The sequence below is a fragment of the Archocentrus centrarchus genome, chromosome 3 (assembly GCF_007364275.1).
Source record: "Archocentrus centrarchus isolate MPI-CPG fArcCen1 chromosome 3, fArcCen1, whole genome shotgun sequence".
Taxonomy (NCBI): domain Eukaryota; kingdom Metazoa; phylum Chordata; class Actinopteri; order Cichliformes; family Cichlidae; genus Archocentrus; species Archocentrus centrarchus.
The window spans coordinates 21385071-21401288 of record NC_044348.1 but is presented as its reverse complement, the minus strand read 5'-3'; the positions used below and the strand labels follow the sequence as shown (position 1 = coordinate 21401288).

The 16218-nt window shown below is 39.9% G+C and overlaps 2 protein-coding genes across 3 annotated transcripts; one reads left to right on the top strand and one right to left on the bottom strand.

Moving 5' to 3' along the window:
• Window positions 1–310: 310 nt before the first annotated feature.
• On the bottom strand, window positions 311–5160 carry pdcd2 (programmed cell death 2). 2 transcript variants are annotated; one of them, XM_030720503.1, is made up of 8 exons: window positions 4826–5160; window positions 4162–4270; window positions 3943–3999; window positions 3491–3679; window positions 2171–2332; window positions 1925–2025; window positions 1735–1848; window positions 311–1398 (listed from the first exon to the last, which is right to left on the bottom strand). In XM_030720503.1, exons 1-8 carry the CDS (start codon window positions 5006–5008, stop codon window positions 1219–1221), a joined length of 1095 nt encoding a protein of 364 aa, XP_030576363.1. In that variant the 5' UTR covers window positions 5009–5160; the 3' UTR covers window positions 311–1218. The 2 variants fall into 2 exon arrangements, with proteins under 2 accessions (XP_030576363.1, XP_030576372.1); XM_030720512.1 differs by lacking the exon at window positions 311–1398 and adding an exon at window positions 1466–1628.
• Window positions 5161–7279: 2119 nt separating this feature from the next.
• Window positions 7280–15918, top strand: rhoua (ras homolog family member Ua). Its single transcript, XM_030720532.1, has 4 exons — window positions 7280–7882; window positions 8261–8319; window positions 9683–9871; window positions 11028–15918. Exons 1-4 carry the CDS (start codon window positions 7591–7593, stop codon window positions 11310–11312), a joined length of 825 nt encoding a protein of 274 aa, XP_030576392.1. The 5' UTR covers window positions 7280–7590; the 3' UTR covers window positions 11313–15918.
• Window positions 15919–16218: the final 300 nt, after the last annotated feature.

Sequence of the window (16218 nt, the reverse complement as noted above, 5' to 3'; positions counted from 1 at the left end):
AGAGCTGAGTCTTTGATTGTATTAAGCAGCATTTTTACGCACTGAACCCACCCTGTCAGACATATGTTGGAAGTTTGAATTAAATTCAACTTTATATTGTGCCAGTTCACAACTGTTGCCTCAAGGCTCTTTATATTGTAGACTACGGACTCTACTTCAGAATTTGTTGTGTAAATAAAATTGGTAGCCACTGGAGGAACAGAGCTGCTGCGACTAAGGTGTGAATGACCAGCAGAAATATGGAATAAAACCAAGTTGAATTAATATAATTTTGGTAATAAAAAAATGTACAAAATAAGAGTTTGCTGGAGCAGTTGTGCTTACCTTTATTTCACAATAATTCAGTTTGGATCCTTTATTGACTGATTAGATGAACTGTATCATACCAATATCAGTAGTAAAATAAATTGTAGGGTGTCAGGAGAGGGGCAAAACAGAAAGTCTATCTACAGGTTTCATGATTCTTGCAAACTTTTCTTACATTGCATTCTGGCATTAAACTTATATTTGTCACTTCTTTCCCATCCAAACAGTTCTTTAAACTTCATTCTGAAGATGGTATTGCAACAACTTCAGAAGGGGGTGATAATTAAAAACTTTTGTGCCAATAAAGAACAAGGTCATGTTTTGTTTTGCTGATCATCCGCTTCAGTAGCCGTACTGAATGAACAGCATGGAGTACTGACAATGCCCAAATCCTACCAACCACACAGGTCAGATTATACCACATGCTGGATTTAAAATGTATAGCAGCACATGTTTGAAAGTGGTAGTAAAACCAGAAAGATGGCAAAAGCCTGTTTGGATATCTCAACTTTTATGAACCTGAGAGTATACAGGACTGCAACCCATAAAAATGATCTCCATCTTTATCGTAGCCTCTGAATGTTTGATCTCTCTGTACAAATACGAGCAGCAGCGAGAGCTCCAAAGTTTATGATTAGTTACATGTCCAGTCCATATAATGGGAGGATAACATCACTCCTGTGTGATTAGTCCAGTCAGTAATAAGCCAGCTGTTACCTGCAGCGCCATGCAGATGTTTTACTGGAGAAAAGGTACAGGTGAAACGTGGATATGTCAACATCAGGTATCCCACCAAGCCATGTAGGTGAGCGAACATGCACAGTAAGAAAACCCTGAAATTGAGCCACCTAAACATAATGAAATCAGCACCACCTGTGCTTTTCCTGCTATGCATAAAACAAAAGAGGTCCATTATCTTTGTTTAGTCTGCGTGTGTTGATCTGAGCTGAAGTCCTGCTTCCAGATGAACTCGGGGCAGTACTGGTCGCTGTGGTCACAGCTGACCGAGCACGTGTAGACAGCCAGAGTGCCCCAGTCGATACTAGCACCAGTTGAGTCCACACACAGACTGTTTAACAGCTGGGGCATCACCTAAACACACACCCACACACACAGTTATTAGATTCACAAATATAACCCAACACATCCAGGCACTTTTTTTTAGCATTTAATAATATCCATTTTGGTATTTTTATTTAATGAGTAATAATATGTAACATCATCTTCTCCTTTAAGCTGTAGATTTGGATGTTTTTCCTGCTTTTCCTCAACAAACTGTGGAAATGATCCTTCACATAGACACACGCACAGAAGGACAGTAACTGCATAAACGTGAATGAATCAATCATTAGTGTAAGAATGAAAAAATAAAGACCTGAACATATCTTTAACAAGTCACAGTATTGAGCATTTAGAAGCATCAACTACCTGAAACTCAAATGTCCTCTTGGCACCACAGGTGCACTGTGGGATATCCTGCTCTGAAGGGATGTGCTGAGAGGAGACCCACAAGGGAGAGCCCCCTCGACTGTAACGTATCACCTAAATATGAACAAACACTGTGAGATGGACACAGAAGAAAAAAAACCTGTCTCTTTTTAGCTCTGCTGTTTTCTACCTGGTGTGGTTCAGGTGCAATCTTCTTTTTAAACCTCTGGAACACCTTATTGTCTTCAGTCTCATGCAAAGCCATCTCCTCCAGGTCTGTCTCTGCCAGGGCTGATAAGACAATAGAAGGTCAGGATTGGTGCAGGTCATATAATTATAATGGCATAAATCTAAGCTATCAGTAAGACTGGATTTTTTTTAAACATAAATTTTTTTTTCATTTAATACTGAGAAAAACCTTAATCTTAAATCTTACACTCTGCCAAGGAGGGACAATCCATGCTCTGAGTACTACTCCCTCCACCTTCCTCCTCTTCTTGTTCTCCTTCAGCCGCCTTGGTGTCTTTCTCCTCTTCCTCTGGCTCAGTGACCAGCTCAGATTCAGGAAAGAGGAGGGGGGAGGTTGTGACAGCAGACACTTGTAGACAGAAGTGGACAAGTTTAGTCTTCCTAGTGCTGAAAAATGACAGCCTCAGTGACTCGAAAGCTTCAGTCAGTGAGATGCGGTGTCTTAGGGAAAAGATTATGAACCCCTCAGCTGTCCATCCATCCATTTTCCTAACCAGGTACACAGTGAACAGCTTGGCTGTCCATCACAGGGCTAACGCACAGAGAGAACCACACAAACTGACACCCACACAAATTTAGAATCACCAGTTAACATAAATAAACTGAGTATAAGGACCGTGCAATTTATACATTTTTAATTTCAATTACATTATGGGCTTCCAACGATTATTAAAATGAGATAATCTAAACTTGTGTTTGGTTGATTATTTCCTTGTTGTAAAAATGCTTCATGGCAATTATCTTAAACAGTTGGAAAGCCTGTTTATTTCCCCTTAAATGTTGCTACGTTTGTAAGGAAATTCTGTTTGCGGGTTGAGCAGCAGAGTTGAGTATGTGGCTTGCATCCATCTTTTCTGCCAGTGATAAAGAGCTTATTCTGCTATTGACTCTTGTTTGGTGTGGTTTACTGGATTGGATGATTACTGGTTGAAAAATGGGATGCCATTCCACAGCAGTGTGTGACCAAGTTGGTGACCAGCATGAGGAAGAAGTGCCAGGCTATTGTGACTGTGTATGGGTCTTCCACATGCTACCAAGGCCCCTGCTTGCTAAATGAACTGCCAATATGGCTTGTTTCTTCAGACTTCATTCATCCAGTCCTATAAGCATCACCAAACAAGAGTCAATGGCAGAATAAGCTCTTTAGCACTGGCAGAAAAGATGGATGCAAGCCACATACTCAACTCTGCTGCTCAACCCACAAATGCAATTTCCTTACAAACGTAGCAACATTTTTTTTTTTTGGGCTAAGCTTAGATAAAAAGATTATTGTGCTGTGTTCTGGTTTGTAACTATTTTAACTTTTAGCTCACCCGCTTCCTTTACTTTTGTGTCTCTATTAAAATCAAAATACAAATGGAATTTCACTTAAACTTTAAAGGCAGCTAAATGTCTTCATTTTAAAGTTTAATTAGTTAACCCCTTATTGTTGAATAATCATGATCTCAACACTGAACAAAATAATCGTGATTATGATTTTTGCAGCCCTAGTAAACATCACACATACCTTGGCTGCCACACTCCTTCTTGTGAGACTGTTTCCAGTGGAGGGTCTGATGATGTTTTCCACAGTAGGTCACAGTGTGGCAGCGGGAGCAGGCTTTGTTGCCGGGGCATCCACACACCCAGCACAGTTTAACTCCAGAGACGGGCAACACCGTGTGGTCTTCCTCTGCATCGCAAGGTGGTTCATCCTCTGAAGGAAAATTTAGAAACAAAGATGATATTTTATATTTGTTGAACAACAGACATTCAGGTGTGGTTTATATCATGGGCATGAATGTCATGTCATTTTGCACTTTTAATGATTTCTTTGAATTGCTCTTTTTCCAGGCTGGAATGATTCTACAGCATACATCTATTAATTGTAGTCAATCATAATCACCAACGACATGTTATTAAATATTAAACACGTCATGAATACTTTATAAAGAATTACACTGCAGACCATGCACAAACCTGGTGGAGGGTCGTAAGGGTAGAACTCATTCCTCCTTGGTAGCTGACTTCTGAAAACTGTCATGAAGGAAAAAACAAACTCTTAAAGAAAAGTTGTAAAATGTATTGAGTCTTAAACAAAGACAAAAGTGAATGACAAAACAGCGTAAATACAGAATCAGCCAACATCTCACAGCACCACACCTGGCAAGTGAGAGACATCAGATAGCGAAGATTTACCTTTCATGCAGCGGTTATCATTTCGTGTGTAGCACTCAGGAGTTTTGCAGCAGAACAGAAAGAGCACACGGTGAAAACTTCTGTCCTGACCGGATATTGGTGCATACACCTGCAGCAGTTCAGATTGGATAAGTCAGGTCTAAAACCAGCTGTTTAGTTAGAAATAGAGTCTTCAGACTTGGCTCTGCAACATCACACCAAAGGAGTTTATCTAGTATTTTCATAGCAAATAAGGCTGAGGTGGGATACAGATGTTAAATCAATAAGAGTTCAAGTGTGTGTTTTGGTGAATGAGGTTTGTTGTTAAAAACCCTTTGAGTGCTCAGTTAAGAGTAGTACACCTTAACCATGCAAATAAATGTTTTTTTCCCTAGTTTTAAGACATTGAATAAGGATATATTTCAGTATGTGCTGTTTTTAGGAGGGTAATATAAAAATGTGTGATATGCGTGCCACTTATGTGTGCTGTCTCTCTGTTTATGCTGTTAAAAATGTGACATTTACTGTTTAACATTTGAAATAGGACACCATGAGCATTTCCAGGGTTTTTCTGTCCTCCTCTCTGTACCTCAGACTTACAATCAGTAAATAATAATAGTACAGTAAATAATAATTTTTCAGGATAACAGCAGGAAAACATGGTTGGCTGCTCCCGGAGGCTCACCTGCAGCAGGAAAACCAAAGGCAGACGGCATATCTCACACTCCAGCGCGGACAAGGAGGGCAGGCCTGTCTGACTGAGCCACGCCGGCTTCCCTCCGACTTTACTGGGAAACTGTGGGGAAAGAAGCCGCCACGGCTCCGCGTCCTCCAGGAAGCCCAGAACTACCTCCGCCGATGATGACATAGTTGTATCGCTGATTATCTATATTTGGAAATATAATGAATAGACTGCGTTCCTCACGGACTAAAACTCTTCTCTACCTCTCACAACCAAAACACATGCTGATACAGCACTGAAACTCGTCCGTGAGGGAACAGCGGTCAGTGTTTAGTTCCGCGGGCCTCAGAACTCTCATTGTATTGGTAAATACTCATAAATTCATCATTGAGCCTGGTGGCTTGTATTAAAATGTTTGTCTAATATTAAGTAAAGTTTTAATATGGTTGATTAAGCAAGTTAACCTACTTGTATTTTATCGTGTCCACCAGATGGCGCAAATATCCCACTTGTCACAAAGCCATTCTTGATGATGGGAAACGGGGAGAATTTGGTGTTGCATTTCAGCCAGTGGTGTTGGGGATCTTGTCAAAATTGATGGAATTATGAACGCAGAAAAATACAATCAAATTTTAATCCATAATGCAATAACATCTGGAAAGCATCTGATTGGTAATGACTTCATTTTTTAGCATGAGAGTGATCCTAAGTACTTTGCCAGTGCAACAAAAGCATACCTGGATAGAAAAACACACAACGGAACACTATCAGCCTCCCCAGAATCCGGACCTCATTATTGTTTAAGCAGCGTGGGATCATCTTGACAGACACCAGAACAAAAGGCAGACAATATCCAAAGAAGTTCTTTGAATATCCTTCAAGATGTCTGGAGAATTACTCCTGAAGACTACTTAAAGAAATGACAAGAAAACTTTCCTACAAGAGTTCAGCCTGCGTTGAAGAATAAAGATGGCCACACCAAATATTGACTTTAAAGCACATTAGAATTACACAAACTCTGTTTTTACCTTATATAACATATTTCCATGCTTGTTTGCAAGTCTCAATAAATTGCTGCACCTATTTCCTATTTTCATAGCAAAATATAAAGAAAAGAGGGGTGGCTGAAGACTTTTGCACAGTAATAATAATAAATAATAATGCATTAGTCTTATATAGGGCTTTTCTAGACACCCAAAGATGCTTTACAATTTCATGCACTATTCATTCACACCTCAATCATACTTGGTGGTGGTAAGCTACTAATGTAGCCACAGCTGCCCTGGGGCAGTCTATAAAGTACTACAGTACTTTATATTTGAAACTCCCCACGACATAGAATTGGATAAGCAGAAGAAAATGGATGCATAATATAATATAATATAATATAATATAATATAATATAATATAATATAATATAATATAATATAATATAATATAATATAATATAATATAATATAATATAATATAATATAATATAATATAGGGGCATCACAGTGGTGCAGTGGTTAGCACTGATGCCTCACAGCAAGAAGGTCCTGGGGTCAAATCCACCATTTGATTGAGCCCTTTCTTTGTGGAGTTTTCATGTTCTCCCAGTTTCTGCATGCATTCTGGTGACCTGTCCAGGGTGTACCCTGCCTCCTGCACCATGGCAGCTGAAATAGGCTCTAACCCCCAACCCCCCTAGGAATAGGGTGAGATGGAGGCAGGTGATTCACTGTGGCAACCCCTAAAGGGAGCAGCTGAAAGAAGATAATACATAGCTATTTTCAGCTGCTCCCTTAGTCACAAGGGGTCACCACAGCAGGTAGTTCCACATATTTGATGTGGCAGATTTTTCTCCTGATGTAACCCACAAGGTATTTGTGTCTCCTCCTGGGATTGAGCCAGAGATCTTTTGCTTGACTATGTTCGACTTCAGTTTGTTTTTAAGTTCCAGTACTGAAGTTCACAATAGACTACCAGTAAACCAGCCTTCCTGTAGTGTGATAAGATGTGGTATGTGATTTAGAGTAAGTACTCTAGAACACACAAAAAGAGGACAAAACCACATACCATACTTTTTTTTTTTTAGATAATCAAGATATCAGACAATAATGCTGATGTTTTTTTTGTTTTTTTTTTTAGAAAACCCCCAAACAAAACACCATAATAATGCTTTATGAAAGAAAACAGAAAAAAGACAGGAACCACTAAATCAGATTTAAAAGTATGAGAACATTAACTACTCACTTATGACCTCTAACCACTAATTAATTAACCCCAGTCTGTAACTGAGCATAAACCTAAACCTTAATGGCCTGGTACTTATAAGACATAGTTACTCTTTGTCCTCAGAAGAGCGAAAAGTCCCCAAAGTGTGAATACGGACAACAGCTACATGTCCCCACAACACTGGTAATCCAAGCAGACACACACACAGGCACCGTGATGTCACTGTGAGGGGAGTGAGCGGCGGGTCTGTCCGTTGGACGTCCGCACGGACACAGACTCAAACCAGCGGCCAACTGTAATTCATCCTCCGCTTTTAAACCGGGCTTTCAGTAATAATTTAATAAACCATGAAGCTTAAATGGGCTGTGTTGAGTGAGCCTCGGGTCCAACTTTGGTAATTTAACCATGGTAACTAAAAGGAAGCAGACAGCGGCGACGACATAAAGTCAGTTTGACAAACCGCTCTGTGGAGGATGTTATCGGAAGAATGGACGGAGTGAAAACTGGCCCTCAGCAGGACTGAACCTCCCGCCCGGGTGTCCTCCGGCTCCATGTCACCCTCCTCTCCGTGCCAGATGCCCCAGCGGGGTGATGGCGTCTACAAGCCGGCACCGGTGTCCCCTGCTCCGCCTGTGCCCCCGAGGAGGGTCCGGAGTCGGGACAAGGTCTCGGGCAGGACGCGGCGGTCCGCGGCAGGGTCAGCGGGAGTCGGAGCAGCGGAGAAGCGGGTGAAGTGCGTCCTGGTAGGGGACGGGGCCGTGGGGAAAACCAGCCTGGTGGTCAGCTACACCACCAACGGTTATCCCACCGAGTACGTCCCGACTGCATTCGACAACTTCTCAGGTAAATAAAGAGGAGAAACTAATTGATTGTTTATCAACAAGTTTTCAGTTAATAATAAATTAATTGATCAATCTTTCAGTGCAATAAAGGTAATAAATTATTTCTACAATGATCATATTTCACATAATCAGAGTTTTGCCTATTTGACTCCACGACCTGAGTGATGCGTTTACTTGGCTTATTACTGAAATACAGTTTTGGACACTAAATTTGTTGCCAGTTTGTGTTATTTTGTTAGCAAAATTTGTCAGCTGATTGCTACAGAAAACCTTACATGAGTGATACTGATCTTATAATGATAATGCTGATGATCATGGTGTGTGTGTGTGTGTGTGTGTGTGTGTGTGTGTGTGTGTGTGTGTGTGTGTGTGTGTGTAGCGGTGGTATCAGTGGATGGGCAGCCAGTCAAACTACAACTCTGTGACACAGCTGGACAGGTCAGTGATCTATGTGCGCGCGCGCTCACACACACACACACACACACACAGACACTAGGAGAGAGCAGCATTTCCTGTTGTTGTTTTATTCATGTTGGACACAATGCCTGTCATGAAGAAATTATTCTTTCTTTCTTTTCCTTTCTTCCCAGTCTAAGCAGCATCTAGTAACACAAATGCTTTTCTTGCCCAAGTTACAAAGGAAATGGGGGGGAAGAGGGATGTAAGACATGCTGAAAAGGCTGAATTGAAACAGGACAATGCATGCCCAGTAGTCCTAGTCACTAGGCTACTGGGATAAGATGTAAACAGGTTAAAACATGAAGTACATTATGTCCTAAATTGCAGGGGGATTTCATAGATAACAGGAACGTAGATTAGGACTAGTCATAGACCGAAAATAAATCAGTGTTTTGTGTGTCTGGTTGGTCTTTCCTTGGAATAACTCTCTGGCACACAGGAAGTGATGTAATTATGTCTGTCTTTGCAGCAGCAGATGTTTGTTTGAAGATGGTGAAAGATCCATATCACTGTGATGAACTACAACTGGTTAGAGATGATTAAACAGTGGCTATGAGCTGACAGAAATAAAACAAATATTAACAAAAATAAATACATTACATCCACATCATCATTCACATACATGCTGTTCACATTTCATTTATGGTAATTCCCCAGGCAGCCTGAGCCTGTAGCAGCATAACTAAGGGATGGTTCAGGGTCACCTGATTCAGCCCAAACTATAAGCTTTGTCAAAAATAAAAGTTTGAAGCTTAATCCAAAAAGTAGATATTTTGTCTGTCTCCTAAACCCAAACTGGGAGTTGGTTCAACAGAACAGGGGGCTGATAGCTGAATGCTTTGCTTCCCATTCTACATCTGGATAACTCTAGAAACCAAATGCAAGTCTGCACTCTGAAAGTGCACTACTGGGATAATGTGGTAGATTATCACTATAATGATCAGCTGCCCTCCAAAACAATGAAACATTGAATGGGAAAGGAAAGAAAGAGTTGGGAGATCAAGGAAACAGAAAGACAGGGAGTAGAAGAACTCGATGAAACACAAAGAAACAGATAAATAGAGGCTGCTTTTAATGCAGCACTCTTTTTTTTAAAGCTCTTTCTGAAATGTTACCATCATAATAGCTTAAGTATACTATTTTTTCTTGACAAAAAAAAAACAACTCACATTAGTTCAACTTAGTGTCACTCCTAACCCTCAACATCCCACCTGCATGGATATATTTCCCACCTGTGGGGTCTGCCCTTTAGTTTAAGAACCACTGCCCTAAAGCAGAGCTGAGCGGTGATGAATCACAGTATCTCTGTGTGAACACTCTCGATTTCTCCCGACCTTTCCAGGATGAGTTCGACAAGCTGCGCCCTCTGTGTTACACCAGTGCAGATGTGTTCCTGCTGTGCTTCAGTGTCGTCAGTCCTGCCTCATTTCAGAACATTCCTGAGAAGTGGGTGCCAGAGATACGGAAACACGCCCCGCTTGCTCCACTGGTCCTCGTTGGGACGCAGTGTGACCTCAGAGAAGACGTCAAGGTGTTGATTTTTTACTGTGTACATAAATCATGATTTGCCTGATTCTGATCCCTGTTTGTGTTTATGGTAAATTCTTATCATCGTGCACATAAATGATCCATCCACAAACTAAAGGGAAACCTTATTATAGTAATGGCACAGCATACTTGTACACTAATAATAATGAACTTTAACATTGTGAAGATTGTAATGTTCAGCTGGTGTTGATGCTGCTGTAGAGAAATGTTTATTCACCTTTATGGTCATTTTGGCAGCTTTAGTTATACTGCTATCGAGGTTTATACATTCTGTCCACTCCATTTAAATCAGTGGGGGTAGACTAAGTATTAGACACACTTTGCTGTATAACACAACATCATTCAGAAGCACCACAAACTGGAGCCTCGTAAATGTCCAAGTCTCCATGCTGTCTGGATGTTTTTGCGACCACAGAGAAGTGTTGTCGCAATGTCACAAGCTGGTAATGTTGCAACTTACCAAATTATGACCAAATGCAATGTTGGCATTGTGTAATGTGTTTGTAGGGATATGCAGATGGACATATACTGTATAACAATGCTTTCTTTTATTTTCTCAGAGATTGCTACTCACCAAAAGCACAAAAGCATTTTGTAATTGTTATGGATGCTAAAATCTGTACAGATGTATCTTTCCCGTCTCCTTAACCAATTGGGTGGCATGGTGGTGCTGAGGTCAGCACTGTTACTTCACAGCAAGCAGGTTCCTGCAGATGTATTTCTGCTGTGCTTCAGTGTTGTCAGATTCTAATCTTTCCAGCTTTCTCCCAGAGTAAAAAGATATGCACGTTACATTACCTGGTGATTCTAAAATTTACAATTTATGATGGGATTTACTCATAATGAATGTATGAATAAATGTAGGTTGTAATCTAAACCTTTTGAGTGATCAGTATAAATGTCAGTCCATTTCCAATAATAATAAACTTTATTTAGATAGCACATTAAACCTTTGAACAATGGGCAGAAGCAGAAGATTCATATGTTATTATTTAGACAGAGAGCCAAACATCAGTGTCTGGCAAGAATATCCAAAACAGACAGGAGGAAAAAAAATCAATGAAAGACTTAAAGCAGGTAACACACATGGAGTGATGTGAATCAGAATATTTATTTCATATTTTGATAATTTTCTTTAGGTTCTCATCGATCTGGCTAAGTACCGAGAAAGACCTGTGGACCCAACGGATGCCCAGGACTGTGCGATGGAGATTGGAGCTGTGGCCTACTTGGAGTGCTCCTCGCTGACCCAAAAAAATCTCAAAGAAGTGTTTGACACAGCCATACTGGCCAGCCTGCAGAACTACAGCTCCCATAAGCACCCAAGGGGGAAAAAGAGATGCAGAAAAAAGCAAAGACAGACACCGGACAAGATGAAAAGCCTGTCAAAGTCGTGGTGGAGAAGGTACTGCTGTGTGACCTAGAGCAGACTTCATTCTGGTCTGGATTCAGCTGGGGTTTGGTTGATAGGAACAGAAGGCTGGTTTTGTCTTTAAAAAGCGGCTGGATACAGGACCTCTCCTGGACTGTGGTTGGGAAGTGTCACAGATGTAAAATAATTTTTTTTAGCTTCTATTGTGGATGAGATTTACTACTGAGCCCTGCAGGAGAATTTGCTTCGGTGTCTCCTGGAATTAAACTGGCACGAACCAGTTCTATTATGGGACTAGCAGAAGATGTGATAATATTTTTCAGGATTAGACTGGTACAGATTTGAAAAGGAACTTGGAACTGTGTTTTCTCTGGAGTTAAACCCAACCTGTAATGGATTTATGCAGCCTGGTATGCACCCTGGAGGGGAACTGGATTGTCTGCAGAATATGATTATTATTGGTGGCTTAAATACGCTGCATCTAATCTTAGTCATTTTCCTAACTTGCTTCTAAATTTAGTCTGGTTTCAGATGCCCATGATTAGAAAGAACTGCTGACTGAAATAGAGTAGACCAGACCAAACGTTGTCATTTTGGATTTTCTTACCCAGACAATGATCAGTGGATATAATTATAGTCAGAACAAGTCCAACCCTCAGTTAATTTTAGAGCTGCTTTTTATAACTGGGGCCAGCTTTAATTATAATGAAATAAATTACTGTATTAAGCTGTTAAGTATTTCCTGGTCACGTATATGTTTAATCTATAACATCGATCAGGGTTTCCCCTTTTATTGTAGTGTTGATCTGGGCAATTATGCTGTTGGGTCTGGCATGAAATTGAGTGTGGTTTTCTGCAAGTACTGACAGCAAAAGGTTTGGTGAAGCTTCAGCTTTGGGATTGGCTCAAATCATATCTTTCTCCATGCGAGCTTTGATCAAAAGTGAGATTTCCAAGAAAACCTGATAATGAAAAAAAAAAAAAAAAAAAAATCACAATATGTTAGTAATCAGATTGTCAGTAAATGATGCTGAACAGCAAAACATGTAGGGACTGTCTGAATATCCACTGCTCTCTAATAGCAAGTTGTGTCTTTATTTAAGAAGATACAACCTGGATCCAGGACTCAGTGACCCACTTTGGGTTTCCACTGGTAGCTATGGTATTTTATCATTGTCATCTAGCCCCCCATTATTACTGAAAGAGTGAACAGTCTGTGAAAATAGAGTGGTACCAGTGTGGCGTGGTTAAATATAAATCTCTACTGCGCTGGTGACTGGTGCTTGACCTTAATCGGGCAGGAGGACATTTTGTAATTCATGATCACATTGCTCCACAAATGAGAATGTTGTTCGGTGCAGTAGCCAAATGACTCTTTTCACATGGAAATGAAGAATTAAATTTGAATCTAAATCTACAGGCAGAAGCTGCAAGGCAGGCAAAAAACAGCAGATTGATTTCATATAATTGTTCTGCTTGATGTTGGTATGATTTATCTTTACAGACACTTAAACAGCCTTAAGTATGAGCACTCAACAAAATTAAACCAACCAAGTGCTCTTTGCATGTGGTTGTTTTTGCAAAAAAAAAAAAAAAAATCTGAACAGCCTGAAGATGAGTTCACCTTTTCTCTTCAATGCAATAAAGACTGTGAAGTTAGAATTTCGTGCTAGCAATGTTAACTGTCCTTTTTTTGTACATCCTTACTGCTTTACCACGGAGGCCTCCACTGTTATAGCCTATGCTGTGTTTACTGTTTTCTGTGCTAGTGCTTGCAGTCTGTCTTCTTTTATATAGCTTTATGTATTGTAAAGCAGAAATAAAAACAAAAGTGAAGATGGAAACCATGTGGCTGTCACACACTCAGCTGCCACACCTTCCTTTGTACATTATAGTCCCCAAACTGAGAGCACAGCCCAGCCCAGCAATATCTGTTTTAGTTCTCTTCAGTGTCTTCGTCTGAAAGGCTCATTGTATTAGAGCTTCTGCAGCAGATAGGAAAAGGGGGCAATGTTTGTTATGCAATTTTGTAGTATAAAAGATAAAAATATGAAGTTAAAACTCCAGTAACACTTGTAGTGTAAAGAATACCTTTATTATTTGACTGGGCTTGTGGCCTCATCAGGTTCATCATAAACTATATCACAGGCAAGATTTTAAATAGCATATAGAGTAAAAAATATATATAACAGCCAATTATATATGTCCAACATACATACCACCAATGAGGCACCAACAAGGATGGCCTGGGCAAATGGTTTAAAGTTCAGGGTCTTAAAAATGTTTAAAAATAAAAAAAAAGAGATTTGATTTAACAATTCATATTTGCTGCTTATATTGTAATGACTTTCACTAAGGCGGTTGATAGGGGGTGTATCATTTTCCAAGTGTATGAAGTTACAGTTATTCAGATCCAAGAATGCTGTAACTGTGTGGGGAGTGGGGCGAAAACTCTGTATATTTATCGTATTTTCTATTCTGTGGTTGTTCAGGTGTGAAATCGAGAGAGCCATGTTGTGCCTGAGGAGTTCAATGAATTTTAATTTGGAAACTTGTCCACGGTTTGGTGTTGTTTTCTGTCACAGTAGTAGATTTGGATGGTTTGTTGAAGTTTTGTGGAATATTTTCAGCCAATTAGTAAATTACGCTCTTGTGCTCATTTTCAGCTTCATATTTTTTTGGACTCTACTAGAGTAGCTCTGCATGATTCACAGTTCAAAATAATCATTAGATTTCTTATACTGGACCCTGGTTCAGCCCCTCAGTTCACCTTCTGTCTGAAACGAGCTGTGTTAGCTCCTCTCATTTTAAGGCAACTTTTTCTCTGATTGGTTGCTTCTCGTAAACAGAAGGTCTGATCAGGTGAGCAGGTGGGCGGAGTGTCTGTGCTCAGAGAAACTTTGGCCCTGTTTAAAATGAGCATCCATGAGTGTAGCAGTACATGTATGACAGAGAATAAGGAAAAGCAAAATAGAGCTACTTAAAAAATTTTTTGAGAATTTATTCCAGACTGGTTGTGTTGAGTATGTTGAAGACAGGGTGTTACTGGAGCCGCTTGGTAGTTTTCTGCTGAAGATGTTACAGTGGTGACTGAATGGTTTCACTGTTTCACGGTGTTTTAGTCTTGATAGCAAACGCATTGTTTCTTGCAGGGAAAAGGCATAATAGGTTACTTGTATTGCTGTTTGTATGCAGTCTTGGCTGATGGTGGAGTAAAGTAGGCTGAAGGTCATGCAGAGTATTCATCATAGCTCGTGTTTCCCTTTGGTAAGTTTTACCTACTTGAAAATTGATGGAAAGCAGTATGCTTACTCATTATAATCTTTTCATAAATATTAATTTGCTAATTTATTCACATTAAATTAAAAATATTCTTAAGTGTGTCTGAGATGGATTTCAGGGTAAATCCTTCTTTTTGTGGTTATTCTCTCTATAACACCTGATAAATCAAAATGTTGTGGCTTCACAAAGCAAGCAAAATGTTCTGAATAGCAGCCACTCTCGTCATGACTGATTGATTTATGGGATATTATATGCCAATCTACTGTCACAGGACAAACCTTTTAATATGTAAGACTACGTTACCAAAAGCAGCATAGAATACGTTTTACTTATTTCAGCTGCTTGTCTGGTGATTGACCTACAGCAGAATGCACCCTGCACTGTATGATGATATAAGGCTTTGCAATGTAGAACAGACTGGTCTCTGAAAGTGAGCAGTTGTGTCTAGAGAACAGACTGGTGGGCTGGTAGTTCTCTGAAGCTAAGACAGAAATGTTCTGTGTTTATGTCTAAAGTCAGGAGGTTTATTGTTGTGAGCTATGACTTGTCAGGACTGTGGCTGACTTTAGCTATTGTGGTGAATTTGGTGCTTGAACTGGCTTCCAAAGTGGTAAAAGTGAACTAATTATCCCTACTGAGGACACTTCTCAAGAAATAACCTAACTAAAGGTAAACAGACTAGTTCTTATATAGCGCTTTTATACTTTGTTCACTCAAAGTGCTTTATACAACACATTTGCATTTACCCATTCATATAAGCACTTCCTTCTACAGCTAAGTGCTTACTATCTAACATTCACACACATTCATACTCCAATAGTTGCATCGGAGAGCCACTTGAAGTTCAGTATCTTGCCCAAGGTTACTTTGGTATGCAAACTGGAGCAGTCAGGAATCAAACCACCAACCTTCCAATTAGTAGATGACTTGCTCTGACTCCTGAGTCACAGCTACCCTTCCAATAAGAACCAACCATTTAATAAGAAAAAGGTTTGAGTCAGACTACAGAAAGAAATGATCCTCTGTTTACTTTAGCAACTCACTTCATGCACCTTTAGAACTAACTGGGCACTAAGTACCCATTTCAACATAATTCCTGATTCCACAAGACTGCCACATGTGGTCCTGTGAGTTTAATGTCTCATTTTTCCAAATTGATTGTTTTACCGAGGTTGATACCTCCTAGAAAACACCTGAGTTCACTAACATGAGACACCAACTGAGATCTTCTCTTAAGAAACCAGTCCACTGAGCCTGTGTGAAGTGCCAGTGTTTTCATTTTCTCTGCATATAAAAACACTGCTGCAATTCTCTGTATAACTGAGGGCTTTGGTCTGTGTTTTATATGTTTGTACAGTTGTTTTATACTCTGAAAAATAAAGAATATTTAGTAAAAAAAAATATATATATATATTGTGCTTGAGTGTTTAGTGGCAGACTGGGAATGTGTGGGTAGTTAAACTCTGGCATGTATGCGACCCTGATTACTGCCACAGGCTGTAAACAAGAACATAGTTTCATTTTAAGATGTGTGCATGTTTGAAATGGGTTTAGAAGTGCAGCATTTAGCATAATTGCTTCAGTGCAGAAAGGTTTTGAACCTCCTGGTGTGACAAGTACAGAGAAAGAGGACAAAAAAACAAAACAAACAAACAAACAAGTCCAAAATGCAAATC

Bases quoted from the DNA above. Each gene is read 5' to 3' on its own strand.
- pdcd2 (XM_030720503.1), bottom strand. From the start codon at position 5,008: ATGTCATCATCGGCGGAGGTAGTTCTGGGCTTCCTGGAGGACGCGGAG. The intron at 4,000-4,161 runs GTAAATCTTCGC...CCTTCATGACAG, and splicing joins TGATAACCGCTGCATGAAAG to TTTTCAGAAGTCAGCTACCA. The intron at 3,680-3,942 runs GTTTGTGCATGG...ATTTTCCTTCAG, and splicing joins CCCTTACGACCCTCCACCAG to AGGATGAACCACCTTGCGAT.
- rhoua (XM_030720532.1), top strand. From the start codon at position 7,591: ATGTCACCCTCCTCTCCGTGCCAGATGCCCCAGCGGGGTGATGGCGTC. The intron at 8,320-9,682 runs GTCAGTGATCTA...CGACCTTTCCAG, and splicing joins TCTGTGACACAGCTGGACAG to GATGAGTTCGACAAGCTGCG. The intron at 9,872-11,027 runs GTGTTGATTTTT...AATTTTCTTTAG, and splicing joins ACCTCAGAGAAGACGTCAAG to GTTCTCATCGATCTGGCTAA.